General features: G+C 52.7%; 1 protein-coding gene across 1 annotated transcript; it reads left to right on the forward strand.

The window, feature by feature from the left end:
• Nucleotides 1–930: 930 nt before the first annotated feature.
• On the forward strand, nt 931–17,009 carry CCDC92B (coiled-coil domain containing 92B). The gene is made up of 4 exons (XM_045837240.1): nt 931–1,044; nt 9,430–9,582; nt 13,739–13,786; nt 16,029–17,009. The coding sequence occupies exons 2-4, from the start codon at nt 9,453–9,455 to the stop codon at nt 16,607–16,609; spliced, it is 759 nt and encodes a 252-aa protein (XP_045693196.1). The 5' UTR covers nt 931–1,044; nt 9,430–9,452; the 3' UTR covers nt 16,610–17,009.
• Nucleotides 17,010–17,291: the final 282 nt, after the last annotated feature.

Below are 17,291 nucleotides of genomic sequence, written 5' to 3' on the forward strand. Positions count from 1 at the left end.
GCACTGTTTCAAGCACTTTACAGATATAAATTTATTTAATCCTCACAACAACGTAAAGATCTTCTGTTGCATAAACCATCATTATCCCATTTTATGGATAAGGAGACTGAAGCCCAGAAAGAAGGAAAGTATTGATAGAGTCAGGGTTAGAAGCCAAACAGCCTGGCTTCAGAAGCCTTCCATGTGCAGTGAAAAAAAGATCGACACCAATGATCTGGACTTTGGAGTTTTTAAAGTACCATCTCTTGGCTCTCGAGACCTTCACATAGAGGGAAAGGTGTCTTATCAACTGGGGCCCCTAGAGGTAATAAGATTCACCCAAGGTCATACAGCTAGTGAGCGGTATGGGGCAGCTTTGCTGCCAACTAGGCACAGGGCAGGCTTCCTGATCCTTGGTCAGCTCACCCCCACCCAACTGTCCCCTGACCAATGAGGGCACCGTCTGTGGTTCCTTTGCCAAGGACTGGCCGAGGGGCCGCGCAGATCGCAGCCTGACGGCCTGGGCGCTGTCCGCGGTGCTGACCCACACGCCGCGCCCCTGCTCGCCAACTGGCTGGCGGGTTCCCCAGGTTTCCCTTCCAGCTCCCAGCCAAAACCAGCTCGGGGAGTTTCGGTGGGCAGCAGGGGTCCTTAGACCCAGCTCCCAGGGCTCCCGGGGTTCCCTCTCCCCTCCCCCGACCGCGCTCCAGCAGCCTCCCTTCCCCCCCCGCCCCGCCCACGGCCCCTCCCCGCCAGTCCCAGGTCCCTCCCCTCCCCCCTTATCTTTCCCGCCCCCTCAGCTCCCCCCTACGGCTCGTTCGCCAGTTCCGGTCACGTTGCTGGGTGTTTACGCCTGGAGGCTGCCCCAGACCCCCTTCGGCGCCCCGGAGCCCCCCGGAGCCTCGGCGCCACGGCCCCGCAGCCTCGGAGCAGCTGATGGCGCGGCAGCCGGGGCGGGCGCTGCGGAACCCCGGGCGCAGCTAGCGCGGGGAAGGAGAGCTCCTCCCCCAGCCCGGCCCGCGGACCCAGGGCTCCTCTGGCCTGTCGCTCCCTCCGGTCCTGAAGGTGAGGAGGCCGGTGGGCACGGGGGGTGGGCGCCGCGATGGCCCCAGTGAGGAGCAGTGCGGCCTGATCTTCGGCTCCCCGGGAGGGCCGGTGTGGGGCTGGGCACCGCAGCGCGCGGAAGGCGGACGGGACCCGCGGGCTACTAGCAGAAGTTGTCCTCCACCGCCCAGACACGGGCCCTTCCCGGCCCTGGCAGGGTCCGGAGTAGTCGAGGTCAAGCCACTGCCACCTCCCACTACACACGTCTTTCTTTCTGCCTGCCTTCCCTGTCCTCCCCGGTACCTCTCTTCTCCGTCCTCCTTAGCCTCCACATGCCCCCCCCCCTTCCCTGGGAGTCATATTGGAGGCGAAATCAGGGCAGAACGTCAAGACTGAAGGGGCAGGAAGCTCCGGTTTCCCCATACATCCCACTCCACTGCTCCTGGATTCTCTGCTTTTCTGAGGTTGGGGGTCCTGGATATGCATTGGGGGAGGAGGTGGTAACCTAGGGGTATTGGAGGAGAAGGGCCCTGGAGTGGAGAGGACCACAAGACCCCTAGAGAATGTTGGTTCCACCACTAGCCAAGGGACCCCACCTTACACACAGCCTCAGACACTCGTCAAAAGCTGATTTCTTGTTCCCGGTGCAAATCCCCAGGAGAGCCAAGGACTTGGGGATGAGGCGAGTAATTATTTTTTAATACACGCACTCACTTGCCCTGGTGATTGCCAGTAACACTCCACTCATTCCTTGCGATCCTGTTTCACCCAAGGAATTCCCGGAGACAGAGCCCTGCCCTCAGGAAGCTTCCTGCTCAGAGCAGAAGGCAGACACACACTCACACACTCACACACACTCAGAGGTGATACTTGGTGGAATGCGTGGGGAACATAGCAACAGAAGAGAGTCAATTCAGCGTGGTGAAGGTCGGGGAAGCATTTAAGGAGGCAGAGATAGGGTGCGGGAGTCGGAAATGATGGATGTCCACAAGAATGAAGAGAGTTTGCTGTCAGAGCAGCAAGAGGTAGAGTCCAAGGAGGAGGGATCCACCTGAAAACGCCAACCACTCTTACCTCGTGCAGGGCCTGAAATGCCAGGGTGAGTGGCTGTGGGCTGCAAGTTGCCAGGCACTGCCCGTTGTGTATTTGGGCCTGCTACTTACCCCCTCTGAGCCTGTGTTTCCTCAGTTTTGGAGTGGATAGATGTACTAATAGAACCTTCATTGTAGGGCTATTATGAAGATAAATAAGTTCATCTATGTAAAATGCAAAGAACAGGACCATTTGTTATAAGTATTATTACCTGTGCATCCATGTCTGAGACTGACTTTTCAAGTTCCTATTCCTCCCTCCTGCCCCAGCCCTCAGAGGCAGATAGTTAAGAGGAATAACAACTAAGACAAGTAAAGAACATTTTAATTCATTTATTTATTCATTTATTACCATGGCTGTCCTATCTAACATACCTCCCCTGGCAATCAGAATGATAAAAATAAATTTAACATTTTCCTTGAAACAAGAAGGCATACTTAAATAATTTTAACAAAATGTGAATATTGAGTGTTCAGAACAGTGCAAGAACATTTGTTGACTGAATAAATATGTTCAGTCCCATAGGGAAAGAAATACGAAGAGTGAAGTAGAAACTGGGACAAGAGGAGCAGTCAGGGGTGAGGGGAGGCAGACATTGCAAACTCCACGCAAGCAGAAAGCAAGAGCCATCAGCTCTGGTTCCTCTCCCAGCCACTGCGTCTGCCTGAGGGAGAGATGGGGGCCCAGGGCTGAGACACATTGAGAAGACTAAGAGGGGGGAAGTAGTTAGCCACCCAAAGAAAGACTGGACTATAAAAGCGGCTTTCAAACTTTTGGTTAGCAGAAGCCTTTTCTCCAGTGAATCTGTATGCACAAGCCCATCACATAAAAGAGGGATAAAAAAGTAAATAAAATAAAGCAAGGCCTCAAGCCCTGCCCTTTCCCCCAACACTTTGGCAACATCTGAGACCACTCTGCAGAACTTGGGGGCTCTGTGGAGCAAGTGTGAAAACCACTGATTGAGATGAGTCTGAAGGCCCCTCAGTCCCGAGAGTGCTGCGAGTCTGCACTTTCTGCGGTCCTCCCAACCCAAAGAACTATAGGAAGTGGCAAGGGGAGAGAACCACAATTTCCTATTTGCCAAGTCAGTTGTGGGCAGATGGCTGGGGAGGAAAGTGGGCACCGGAAGCTCCAGAGAGACAAGCAAAAGGTGAAGTATTTTTCAGGGATCAGGAGCTCAGGCCTTAGAGAGTCAGAACTGTGCCAGGGTCAGACTGTCCCTGCACCCAACACCCTGTCCACAGCTGGGGACTTGCACATACCAGGCTCTTCTCTCACCAGCTTCCCCAAGGGGAAAAATGTTTCTTTCTTTCTTTCTTTCTTTCTTTCTTTTTAACAAATTGAGTTGAATTTATTTGAGCCAAAAATTACCTCCAGGGAAGCAAGACCTCAAATGCTCCTGTAACTTTCCCAGATCTGAGGTGTGTCATACAGGGGATGGAGCTGATAGCTCTTACCCCTCAGCTGCTGTTACTGGCCTGGACCTTGTCCTCAGACTCGAGGTCCTGAAACTGGGAGATTCCGGGACTGCATTTCTATGTGAAAACCTGACACTTTTTCTGGTTTGGGTCTTCCAAAGCACATGTGACCCCCCAGCCACACACAGGAGATCTGCTTTGTCCCTGGTTCCCTCTTCCCCACTCCATCTCCCGTGCTCCCCCAAACAAACTGAACAATAATGTCCAAGAAAGAATATTTGCCAAGATCGTTTGTGACCCAAATTTCTGCCCTGAGAAGAGCAGCCTGACTAGTTGGAAGGAAATACTCAGGTCCTTCTGGGAAGGCGCGCAAACAGCTGGTTGGCTCAGTCTGTCACTGTGGCCAGGGTCCAGCCTCCAGGGCTGTGTGGAACGGCTTTGACTCTTCTGAAAGATTTGCATTCCAGCAGCTGGGAACAGACATTTTCTCTCTTCATCATAGGCACCACCGGCCCACACACCTTCATCCTCCAGTTGTGCACACAGCAGACACACAGATTCAACAGAGTCAGCACCCCCTGCACACATGCACGCACACACATGTGGGCTCAGGTACACGTGCAAACACACAGGCACACACGTCCCCACGTAGACAGACAAGAGCACAGACAGAGCTCACCTGTCTCTCCCGAGTGATGCCCCAGTATATCTGTCTGCTCACTTGACATCTATTTCTCCTTGTCTGAGGTCTCCGGGGCACATCAAACATAGCATTCTCACGCTGGATCTCACCTTCTCGGTAAACCTGCCCCCCACATCACCTCACCCCAGCTCCACAAAATCATTCACTCGTACGTTCCACAGATATTTACAGAGTACCTCTTATTTGCCAGATTCTGTTTTAGGTACTGGGGAACAAAACAGTCCTTCATCCTGTGTTGCCAACAGTCTGGCAGGGGAAACAGACAGTAAACAAAAATGTAACATATGCATGTGGTGATCAAGTCCTGGAAGAAAATGCCGATTAAGGGAGTGAAGAGTGGCAGAGAGGCCTATGCTAAATCAGATAATCAGAGACGGACCCTGATTACGTGACATTTGAACAGAGTCCTGAATAAAGGGAGAGACGGGTCATGAGGGTATCTTGGCACAGGGCATGCCTGCTAGAGGGGACAGCACATACAAAGTCCCTGAGGCAAGGGTGTGCTTGGCATGTTCGGGAAACAGCAAGGAGGCCAGAGGGGCTGGGACGGAGCCAGCAGTGGGAGAACAGCAGGAGATGAGGGTAAACAGAGCCGGGGATGGTGTGTAAGGTCTGGTGAGAACTGTGGACTTGACTCCAAGTGTGATGGGACCATTGGAGGGTTTTTGCGAGGGACAGGTGACCTGGTCAGATTTGCTAAAGGAACTCTGGCTGCTGCATGGAAACAAGGGTCAGAGGGGAAGCAAGAAGCCAGTTAGGAGACTACTGCAGTGGAGGCACAGTGGTGACAAGGACTAGGGAATCACAGTGGATAAGGTGACAACTGATCGGATTTAGGATGTTTTCTGGAGATAGAGCCAACAGGATTTGCAAATGGATACAAAGATGACTAAAAGACGACTCCTGATCATTTGTCCCGAGCAGCTGAGTGAAGAAGCCAGTCGCAGGGCCGTCCACCCGGATGGCGAATGGCAGGCGAGAGCAGGTGTGCAGGAGAGATCACAGAGCGCTGGGACCTACAAGTCTGAGGGCCCGTTAGACGCCCAGACAGGTGTACTGGGTAGTCCGTCTAGTGTTCAGGGGAAAGTTAGCTCACCGAGCCACGTGTAAATAAAACCTACGGCCATGGGATTGGACGTGATCACCTTAGGAGTGCTTAGATAGAGGAAACATCCGATATGAAAGATGAGGAAGGAGGGAAAGTCCAGCAAATGTGCTTTCATACTTGAGCTGCCCAAGCCAGAAAACCGTTAAACATCCTGGACAGCCCCCTCCCCATCATGGCCTAATTCAGCGATTTTCACCTGGTGTGCTGTAAGAATTTTTAAAACATGCAATACCTGACTATTTAGTCAGGGGCACTGACCTCTTTTTCTTTAGATTGTCAAATAAAAAAATGACAACAGCCAACATAACAATAGCTGTCCAGTGTCAATGAATCAAAATTATAACAACTTTTTTATCAGAGTGGTAAAAAATATATTTTTGGTGTGCTACAGAATTTTAGTAATTAGTTTGTGTGCCTTGAAATGAAAAGGTTGAAAATCACTGACCTAATCCAATCTGTCCCCATGTCTTGCCAATTCTACCCCCAGAACACACCTGGAACTGAACTTCTCTCCATCTCTCCTTCCATCGTGGGGTCCAGGCCGCCGTCATCTCTCACCTGGACCACTGCTACATTCTCCCCCATCTCTGTATCCACTTTGCTCCCTCTAATCTGCCCTCCCCATGGTAACCATGGTGATCTTTTTTAAAGATTTTATTTATTTACTTTTAGAGAGAGGGGAAGGGGGGTGAGAGAGAGAAAGGAAGAGAGGAAGAAACATCAGTATGTGGTTGCTTTTCACACACCCCCTACTGGGGACCTGGCCCGCAACCCAGTATGTGCCCTGCCTGGGAATCGAACAGATGACACTTTGGTTTGCAGGCTGGTGCTCAGTCCACTGAGCCACACCAGCCAGGGCCCACGGTGATCTTTTTAAAATGCAAATCATGTCTCTCGTTGCCTAAAATCCTTTAATAACTTCCCAATTCTTTCAGTATTTATCCAAAATTCTTAACATAGTTTATAAGACACTGTGTGGTCCTTTCCTTGCTAACCTCACTTCCTGCAACCCTCTCCCAATTCCTTACACATCAGCCTTCATCAGCAGTTGGCAGTGCCACTGTTTCTCAAAAAGAACTGTGAAGCACTTACCACATAGGGCTTGGCACTTAGTAGGCCCTCAGTAAATGTCAGCTACCATTATTATCCTACCTCTGGGCCTTTACAAATGCTGTTCCTGTTTGGTATGCTCTTCCCAGTACTCTTCTGACTAACTGTTGCCCTTTGTTCAAGTCTGTATTACGTTTTTTCTGCCACCGCATAACAAAGTACCACAAACTAAGTAGCTTGAAACAAGATAAATGTATTTCCTCACAGTCTCCAAGAATCAGAAGTCTAGCACTTTCTCCTGGGTCCTCTGCACAAGGCTGAAATCAAGACCAGCTGCATCTTCATCTGAAAGCTTACCTAGGGAGAGATCCACTTCCAGGATCCTTAGGTCGTTGGTAGAATTTACTTCCTTGTGGTTGTAGGATGGAAGCCCCACGGTCTTGCTCGCTGTCAACCAGGCACCACCCCCAGCTACTAAACTAGAGCCTCTCTTGGGTCCTTGAATGCCACTCCCTCCGTAGGCTCCCTAGCACGGCAGTTTAGCTCGGCCAGGCCACCTGCAGGATCTCTCTCAGGCTTCAGATCTCTTCTTCAGCAAGGGCCCTTTGAACTGGCCCGCCCAGGATAATCTCCCTTTTGATTAACTCAAAGCAACTTACTGGAGAACTTAATTACACCTGCACAATCTTTGCACCCCTGTCATAAACCTAATCACAGGAGTGAAAACTGTTATATTCCCTGTCCCACCCACACCCAAGGGGAGGGGGTGACATAGGAGGGCATTACCACCAGGAGCTGGGAATCCTGGGGACACTCTTAGAATTCTGTCTGCCATGAGCTCTCAGCCTAAAATCACTTCCTCCAAGAGACCTTCTCTTACCCAAGATCTAATATAGGTCCCACTTTAGCCCTGGCTGGTGTGGTTTAGTTAGTTGGGCGTTGTCTGGCGGGGTGAAGGGTCACCAGTTCGATTCCAGGTCAAGGCACCTGCCTGGGTTGCGGGTCTGGCCCCTGGTCAGGGCATGTAAGGGGGGCCGCCAATTGATGTTTCTCTCCCTCTCTTTTTCCCTCCCTTCTCCTCTCTCTAAAATCAAAAATAAAAATAAATTTAAAAATTTAAATAAAATAGGTCCCACTTTGTATTCTTCCATATTATACTGTAGGTTTCTTTCGTGGCACCTATCACAAATTATAATTGTAAGCTTATTTGTATTATTATTTGTGAGATACATTTTTTGTTTGTTTGATTCTCTCCCTTTAGCCCTGTGAGCTCCATGAGAGTAAGGATTTAGTTTTGTTCATCAGTCTTCCCCATACCCAGCAGAGCAGTTGGCAACAGTAACTCATTGAGTGAGTGAATGGTGAAAAGAAGAGCAAATCAAGACAGGGATTAACCTACTTACATATTTAATGGAAATGGGAAGGGGTGTATGACTGGTTGAGCCAGGTCCTGGGATAAGCGCTCCACTCTCTTTAATCTTATTTAATCCTCACTGTTACTATTAGTAACCCCATTTTACAGAGAGGAAAAGGCTCAAAGAAGTTAACCTTCTTGCCCAAAGTCACACAGCAGGTAACTGGAAGGTCAGGATTCAAACCCAAGATTGTCCTCAGTGTAAATATTGGGAACCTTTTTTGGATTCAGAAGATTTGGTTGGAGAATTGGATCTGCTACCACTCACTGACCACGTGACCTGGCACAAGTCACTTCAGTTCTGAGTCTAAGTTTGTTTGTGAAATGGGGGTGGTCATACCTACTGAAGAATGATTGGCAGAAGTAAGATAATGTGTATAAAGTTGTTTAAACGTAGCAGATGGTCCGTAAATGTAGCAATTCTTACCGACCAAAGGGCCACCCTCTGCTGAAAAGAAAGGCCTAGTTGGTTGTCCCGGGAGGGGGCAGGCTGGAGGACACAAAGGAAGGGAGCCCAGAAAGAGGAGCCTGTGACCAAGGGTCTCAGGTGGACCCGCTTGGTGTAACCCCACAAACAAAAATCTGGGTTTGCAGAGACTTACATGGAAGCCAGTCTGGAGGGGACCATTTACTGAATGGAGCCGTCCATCAACTGGCCTCCCTCTCCAAACCCAGGGCATTCCTGGGACAGGTGAGGGCAGGTTCTTCCAAAGTTTAAGGAGTCCTTGGCAGGGAAGGCATGCGCTCTGGGTCCTGGGCTCCAGGGGTCTGGGCCTCCACCCCGCTCTGCCTCTGCTTTTCCGGACACTCATCACCACAGGAGAGACTCATGGGAAAGGGGTGGAGCCAGAAGAGGGAGAACTGAAAGGCCAGGCCATCATCAGGATCCAGGGGTGCAAATGTCCCCTCCCACCAATGTCTTAAGTTGCACCTTGGGTTCACTGCATGGGTCTCCTTAGCACCCTCCCCTCTCCCACTGCCTTCAGCCCACAAAGTCAGTGTTAGTAAAACATTCTCAGAGCTTCCTCCTCTGTGACCCAGAAGAGCCCAGAGCCCTGGCTGGAGGTTCACTCAGAAACGGAGTTGAACCGGGACAGGGTGTGCTCAGAACTGTGCTGCTGCCCTGCCATGTGATGGCACCCCTGAGCTGGCAGGCTTGAGGGGTGGCAGAGCTGAAAGAGACCTCGGGGTTCTTCTACTGAATGACTCAGTTTGGCCATGAGAAAACCAAGAGCCCAGAGAGAGAGAGAAGGCTTGCCCAAAGTCACACAGCTGGTTGAGAAGCAGGCTAGAACCCGTCTCTGTTTCTCTTTACTGACTTTGCTGCTCCACTGGCTTTCCTCTCTGAGAAGCAGAAGGGACCATGGGGTGGGGCAGTGAAGCCATTTCCCTCTGGGCCTCTTGTTCTTTGTCTGTTAAATGGGCAGAACTATGTGTCCCTGCCAACACACCCACTTGTGCGTGAAGCTCTAGTGAGTAAAAACAGGGGAAATGACCACAGTGGCAGAACTGTCCACCTGGCAGCAACAGGCCCCCAGATTGGAGGAGTCTGTGAGGGGTCTGAGGGTGAGCAGGGCACATGGGCCCAGAAGATGTGGGTTCACCTTGTCATCCTCCCCAGGTGGGGCCCAGGCCTGGGTTGCCATGGATACCGTGTCCCTAGAGCACCAGATCCAGAGCGTGCAACGCCACATCAGCTTCCTGAAAAAAGAGCAGATGGCCCTGCTGCGAGACCTGCACCTGGAAATCTTGAGGCTGCAGAAACGCTGCTCAGGTGAGGCCAGGAGGGGTGGCTGGGTGGTTGGGGGCAGGGGTGGCAGGGGCGACTGTCATCCTCACAATCATTGTCACTGATGGGGGGTCCACTGTGAGCCTCTCAAGCCTCACAACATTCCTGCCAGGCGGGTGTTCATCACCCATTTTTCTGAATGAGGAAACTGAGTCTCGGGGAGGTGAGAGATGAGTTTTGGGGCACAGGGTTCTGGTTCGGTAGCAGAGGGAAACCTGGGAACCATTCCTGGGAATTTCCTGTCCTTTTTTAATCAATGTTCATCAAGTGCCTCCCAGCCCTAAGAAGCCCTCCATCTAGGTGGGGAGACACACACACACAGGGAGAATATTAAGATACACAGAAAGTAAACAGGGCTGATGGGAGTTCATGGGCAGGATCATGTCCAGCTCGAGGTGCAGGTGATGAAGGAAGGGGCCAGGCTGAAAGGGGGGGAAGCATTTCCACTCCCTCCAGGCTGAGTAAGATTTAGACATGCTGAGATGTTAGGGAGGAATGGGGGCGGAGAAAGCATTCCAAATGAAAGGAACAGCATGGCAAAGTCCTTAGGAAGGAAACCAAAAGCTTAGGAGAAGTTAAATTGGATGGATAAAGCTGAACTGAAAGGAGACTGGTGAGAAATATGGCTGGAACCAGATCATGGAAGATCTCAACAAATACCAAGACAGCTACGAAGTGTGGCCTGTCCCCTTGGGTAGCAGGGAGCCACAGGAGGTTTTGGAGCAGCATTGTGCTGCCTTAGGAAACTCAGCCAGGAAGGTGAGTTGGTGGGACACAGAGGCAGGGAGACTCGCAGGGGGGCTGATGAAATGGTGCAGAGGAGAGACAAAGGGGCATGGGTAGAGGAGGACCTGTGGGAAGCAGAGGGAAGGAAAGGACTTGGCAACCAGCTGAATCTGTGAGCAGGACGGAAGAAGGCACCGAAGACGAATCTAAATCCCAGGCCTGAGGTCCCTCTTGGACCTCAGGTCTCAGATGCCTGGCCCTCCCCGAGACCTGGCCCTGACCCAAGGGCTCACCCAGGCCAAGTCTCCCCGTGCAGGCCTCAGGTCAGTGACTCACAGTGCATCTCAGCTGGAACAGCCCAACCGCCTCATCATAAAAGTAGGTAAATTGAGGCCCAGAGAGAGAGTCATATAATATGTCAACAGCAGAATTAAGGTTAGAACCCAAATCTCCAGACTTCTGGTCCTGTGTGCCTCTGCAGTTTTCTACACATTCTCTCCCCAAGATGGTCAGATTCTATTGCCCTTCCAGCCTCTCCTCATTTTCCAGAGGGAAACTGAGGCCCAGAATGTTTGAGTGACCCGCCTGGCTTCTCACTTTGGCCTGAAAATCCGGCTGTCCTGACTCAGCCCCCACAGACTTCTCCCACTGCATGTGCAGGCTCAGCTGCCCCACGCCAAGGCCAGGCTCCCTGCAACTTCCCCAAAGCCTGCGTGGCAGCAGAGCCAGCCCCACGCCAACTCACCCCTGCCTGGCGCCACTTTTTCACTGCAGTGACATTAACGGAAAATCAAGATGAGCCAACCCTAAGAGCCTATAGGCTCTTCCTCTAATTTATTTTAATTTCGCCCTGATTCTAAAGACCTGGGTCCTTCCACTCAGGACACAGGCAAGGATCCCAAGAAGGTATAATAGGAACACAGGGCCCTCAGCCCCCATCATTCTTCTCAGATGGGTGTGGGCCTGCAGTCTCTATGTTATTGACTGCGGAGATAAAAATAACTCTGGCTAGTGTGGCTCAGCGGATTGATTGCTGGCCTGCAAACACAAAGGTCACCGGTTCAATTCCCAGTCAGGGCACATCCCTGGGTTTCAGGCCAGGTCCCCAGATGGGGGCAAATGGGAGTATGCGAGAGGCAACCAATCGATGTATCTCTTACACATTAATGTTTCTCTCCCTCTCTTTCTCCCTTCCTTTCCAAAGTAAAATTTTAAAAAAATAACTGGGCTGACCTAGGGCAGCCACTCTTGGGGCTGAAATGACTAAACACAGCCCTCCCTACAAGGGGTGGGGGAGTGAGAAGAGAGCCAGAACAAAAGAGATTTTTTAAAAAGAGAGAGTGACAGAGAGAGATGCAAGAGGGCTCAGGAGGCTAGGAAGGGGATGGGAGAACGGAGGGGCCAGTGTAGTAGCCAAGGGGCAGGGCGCTGCAAGAGCCTGTGGAAAAGAGGTGAAGACTCAGAGTGAAGGGCTGGGAGGTGGGAGAGTGTGTTCCGGGTGCCGGGGCAGCCAGATGACAACAAGAACAACCCCCGTGCGTTCAGCACTGACTCAGACCTGGGCTGAACCCTCTGTTCCTTTCTCTCATTTAATCCCTGCAACAGCCCCATGTGAGGCAGGAGTTCTGTCCCCATTTTGCAGAGGAGAAAACCGAGGCTCAGAGAGGTGCTGGCCCAAGGTCACAGTGCATCTGACCTCACAGAATGCTCTTCTAAACTGAGGGAACTCTGACCAGAAGATGAGCAGGGAGCTTTGATGGATGGGAGAGTGGAGTCCAGCTGAGATTTATCTCCCCTCCTCCAGCTCCCGTGATTAAGGGCCAGGAGAAACCAGCCCACAGGGAGTTAACAGCAGAGCCAAAGTCCCTGGGCTATGTCCCTGAACCTGCTCCACGTTCCCTTGAGCTACAGTGCAGGGCCTTGGAGGAGGGGCTGACTTGGTCCCAGGAAGCTCTGAGCATAGAGGCATCAGTGTCCTCCAGGGGCCCTGGGAAGGAGGTTCAGGCTTCGGTCACAGCAAAAGCCCCAGGTACCCCACCCCTCTGTCTCCTAGCAACAGCTGGCCTCCCCAGGGAAGGCGCCCCGGCAAAGACCCTGGTCTCTAGAAGAGCTGGTGAGGGCCCTCAGGCTGTCTCTGCAGGTGCTGCTGCAGGGGCGGTCCCCGAGATGTGTTACCTTCTCCCACCCCACGTTCACACCTTCTCCCGCTGGGCACCCAACTGAGCTCCTGCAGGTACACAAAGGTGCTCCTGAGTAGGTGCCCTCACCCAGGCAGCTGTGGCTCCCCAGCTCCCTCGTGCCCCTTTCCCAGCTACTGGGGGAGTTGGGGGAATGGGGGAGTAAGCAAGGTCAGACTGGCTGAGGGATAAGGCTTTTTGGCCTGTAAGGAGTGGGGCTGAGAAGACAAGCAGGCAAAGAGGTGTGGACCAGCTGCCAGGCCCAGGAGGAATCTGCTCAGGCACTAGCACCCTTGGCAGGCTCCTTGGCTGCCCTGCACCCCCAGTGCCAACCCACACACATGGTGCCAAGAGCCCTGCAGGCCTTTCATCACCAGGTGGCGCTGTTCTGGTGGAGCCTGGAGGACCCCTGGCTGGGAAAGGGGCAGAGCTGGTGTTCGAAAAATAACATTGGCACAGCAGTACTGACTGTGAAAACAGTGGAACACGTGTGTCCTGTTGGTACATAGCTTCTACCTTGAGCCCCCTTCAGTGGCCTCATGCATCCCAAGACACTCCAGCCTTCCCGGATCCACCAACTAAACACTAAAGCCTCTGTGCCCTGTGCAGTAGGAGGTCCTTCAGACCAGCTCTCATTGGTGGGCATGTTAAATATTTGTACACCACCCTGGAGAAGGAGCGATGCTCACCCAGCCCCCAAAGCAAGCCAGGCTCCTCAATTCCACCAGGGTCGAACTAACCCCCAAATCTGGGCCACAAAGCTTGCACTGGGAAGATCTCTGGGCTCAGAATCAGGCAGGTCAGGCTCAGACTGTGCCTTGGCGCCTTTCTTCATCTCTTCCCCTCGCTGAGCTCTAGTCAAGTGGAGAAGGGGGTGGATCTGCACACTTTCTAAGGGTCCTTATTGCCACTTTTCCTGAGCTGTGATTCCCCGGGGTGCGTGTGTGGTACACACAGAGTCCAGCACAAATAACATCCCTTTTTTCATTACAAAATCTTCTATTGCAAAATCATAAGCATGTAATTCTGTAACATAACACTGTCACTCAAGCACACCATGTGATGTTTTAGGTGGAATGTTCAAATTAAAACTGTAAATTATTACACCCATATTATTACCCCACCAACACTCTCAAGTGGGTGTTACTCCTGCCAGACGCTGTGTCTGTATCTCACACACACACACACACACACACACACACACACACACAACTGCCTCTTCTTTTCTCTCCCCCCAGAACTGACCCATGACCTGGAGATGCGAGAGGCCCAATCTCACCAGCAAGGTAAGGGGAGGATGACTGATGGGGAAGTGTCATGGGGGCCCAACAGGTCACCTTTCCACACCACTTAGCAGGACCCAAGCCTTCTGTGTCCAGAGAAGGGGACAGACACTCCTCAGCGTGTTAAGCACAGTATAGGTAGGATGTGGCCCCACCTGCCCATTTTGCTGCATGACCTTGTACAGTGAGCAGCCTGCACCCCCCACATAGTGCCCTGCACCCATGCTCTTGGCGAAAAGAGGAGAATGAAAGCCCGGAGGAGAAGGTGTCCAGGAGGTCCACGGCCGGAGCCATTCCTCACCCACTTCACCAGTGTCTCCCACCCTTGCACACCACAAGTGATTCCCATGACCGGTGTCCCCATCCTCCAGGATGCTGAGTGTCAAGACGGAACACAATGACAATATGAGGTCCTTGACTTGATGGAGCTGAGCCTAGAGGAGAAAAGAAGCACATGCACATTAGCAAATCCTTCACTTTACAAAAGCATAGCTTCTGGCCAGTGTAACAATGCCACTAAAATATTTTTTTTTACAACTTATTGCTTCACGCATAAAATGGCAGGTGGGGTGGGGAGGTGGTAGTAAGTGGATATCCAGTTTCAGTTTGGCAGATAAAGTGCTGGAGATCTGCTGTACAACACTCTGAGTATACGTAACACTGCTGAACTGTGCACTTAAAAATCGATAGGATGGTAAATTCTGTTATTTTTACCAGAAATAAAACTTTTTTAATAAAAAGGGTTGCATTGTTGAGATCTTAATCACCAGACTGTACAATCTCTAAACATCAGAACTGCAAGGCACCCATTGTCTCAAAGTGCAAGACGCGCTAGCTGATGTGGGAGGGATTCTGTAAATGCTTCACTGAGAATGAACTGCAAAAATGGTGTTTCTTAGTCAGGAGAGATTTAAGGATGGACTCCCTGCCCCCCCCCCATGTGCTGCTTATAGTTAAAGAGCTACAGGTCAAGAGTTCGGGGCGGGAAAGCTGGAAATTGAAGGAGAAAATGTTGGGAGCCCACAAATGGATTTTGGGGGGTGTGTATAAAGATCTAAACACTTAACGACTTGAAAGAATTCTGCTCACTTCTTCAAGCGGCAACTGTGGGCAACCTTTTACCTACCTTTTGTCACCTTTCAGCTACCTTTGTCCTTACGCTCGCTCACTCACATGTGCCAATCTCAGGGCCGTTCCTGCTGAAATGGAACTAACGATCCAGGAGCAGGGGCCCTCAACTCAGAGTCCATCAGGGTCACCCGGGAAGGTTTAAGAGGTGCCACTTCCCATGTTCAGTCCCAGAGATTCTGATTCAACCCGTCCTTGGTAGGGCCCGGGGACACTTTTTTAAAGCTCTCTGGATGGTTCCAGTGTATATCCTGGGTTCTGAAACCCAGTACCGTGGGCAAAGGCAAACAAATAAAAAAGCACAAAATGCAGTAACTCTCTGTGAGACAAGGTTCTAGCACACTCGCTCTCCTTCCCTGCCCACACTCCCAGTTCTTTCCATCCCTTGCTCTTTGATGTCTCTCCCACCACAGGGCTTTTGCACAACTTGTTCCCTCTGTCCCAAGCACTGTCCTCTCCCCCTCTTCCCTACTTCTATTCATTCTTCAGAGCCTAGCCCGAGTCACTCTTCTGCTGGGAAGCCTTCTCTGATTAGGCCACATTCTCCTTTAGTCACGGCATTGGTACATGCCACATGTCACATAGGAATCTCACCTGCATTTGTAATCATGCCCTATACTTTTCCCACTGTGCCTGCTGTAAGCTTCATGAGGAATATTTGTTTTTATCCACCATAGCCCCAGGGCCTAACACAGTGCACAAGGAAAAGTCGCAACAAATCTTTGTGGGGTAAATAAAATGGTCAGGGGGAGTTCCAGGGGTGTCCAACCTTTTGGCCTCTGGGCCACACTGGAAGAGGAATTGTTGTCTTGGGCCACACATTAAATATGTTGCAACACAGGTTATCACAAAAAAAAATCTCGTAATGTTTTAAGTAAATACGATTTTGTGTTGGGCCACATTCACAGCCATCCTGGGCAGCCGGTTGGGCACCCCTGAAATCCCAAGCATTGGAGGAAGGGCCAGCAAAGAGTGGGATAGATGCAAAGGGCCTGGGGAGGAAAAAGTGAGGCTGATGTGCCCAAGGGGAGTGAGAGAGAGCTGGGGATTCGCAAGGCTTTGTTGGGGGGATGGGTGAACCATCCTCACCATCACCTCTCTTATCTCCCCTTTCCAGAGGCCGCGTCGCGTGAGCTAGAGAGCAGGTGCCGGGAGCTTGAGTCGCAGCTGGCGGAGCGGGCGGCGGCCAACTCCGAGCTTCGGCGGGAGGTGGCGCAACGCGAGGCGCTGGTGTCGGCGCTGCGCTGCAGCCTGCGGGCGGAAGAGCGCCGCTTCCTGGAGGAGCTGCGTCGTCGCAGCCACCGTGCCACCGTGCTGGGCACTGAGCTGCAGAAGCACACCGAGGCGGCCGCCTATCTCTCCTGCCAGCTGCACGCCGCACGCCAGAGACTGCAGACACCGCGCCCGGGGCCCGGCGCCGCCGCTGAACCCCGACCCCGCCGGCGCGCGCAACGGGCTCGCCGCCCGCCCGCTACGGAGGCCGCTTCCAAGGGCCCCTCCGGCCGGGACTGGGCTTCTTGGGACCGCGCGGCCTGCGCCTTGGACGACACCGATCCTATGCCCGACCCCGCGCTCTTCCTCAACGCCCGGAGGCCCCCACGGCCCAGCGGCCGCAGCCCGCGCCAACCGCCACCCCAGGAGCCCCCGGACCAAGCTGACCCACCCCCTGCGCCCAGTGCGCCCGGGGCCCCGGAGTAGGCGCGGCGCTTGCCGGGCGGCAGGGAGCGGGAGAGGCTGGCCCTTGCAGACAGGGCTTGGGGGGCCGAGGGAGCTGGTCCCTCCTCCAGGCAGCGGGCTGCGACAGCCCCGGCTCTTCCATCCCTTCCAACCTCCCCCAGCCTTTTGTATTTCCCAACGTTTTCGAAGCTTCGAGCTCTCCCCTCACGCGAAGGAGCTCCTCTGCGGGGCTCCGCGAGTGCACCTTTTGGGTAGAGGACTCGCAATACTGATCGTTAACTGATCCCCACCCTGCCACTGGGAGGGGAGGGGCGGGGTTCACGCCCCGTCCCGGGAAAACTGACAATCGTTAGGCGGGAAGGGGAATGCTGGGCTGTCCTAAGGAAAAGAACCGGAGTAGCACTTAGCACCCCTAGGCCTTCCAGCTGTACCCCTCCCCAACCCCACCCCAGTCCCCCGCGGCCTCCCACAGCCCCGCCCCGCTGCCCTTCCCTCCAAGCCTTCCTCCTAGGAGAGGCTCGGGTCCAGGGGCTAGAGGCTGGACCTTTCTCCTCTGAGCCGCTTCTCCTCCCCCTATCCCGCTAATAGATCCTTACAGATGAGCACCTAACACTTTAGAAGACACCTCCTCCCAGAGTCTCTGGTGGGGAAAGTATAGCCTGATGGAAGTTTGACCTTCTGGAAGGTAGCGCCACAGACCCTT

The sequence above is a fragment of the Phyllostomus hastatus genome, unplaced genomic scaffold, assembly GCF_019186645.2.
Source record: "Phyllostomus hastatus isolate PE091 unplaced genomic scaffold, TTU_PhHast_1.1 phas_contig_210, whole genome shotgun sequence".
In the NCBI taxonomy this organism is placed as follows: domain Eukaryota; kingdom Metazoa; phylum Chordata; class Mammalia; order Chiroptera; family Phyllostomidae; genus Phyllostomus; species Phyllostomus hastatus.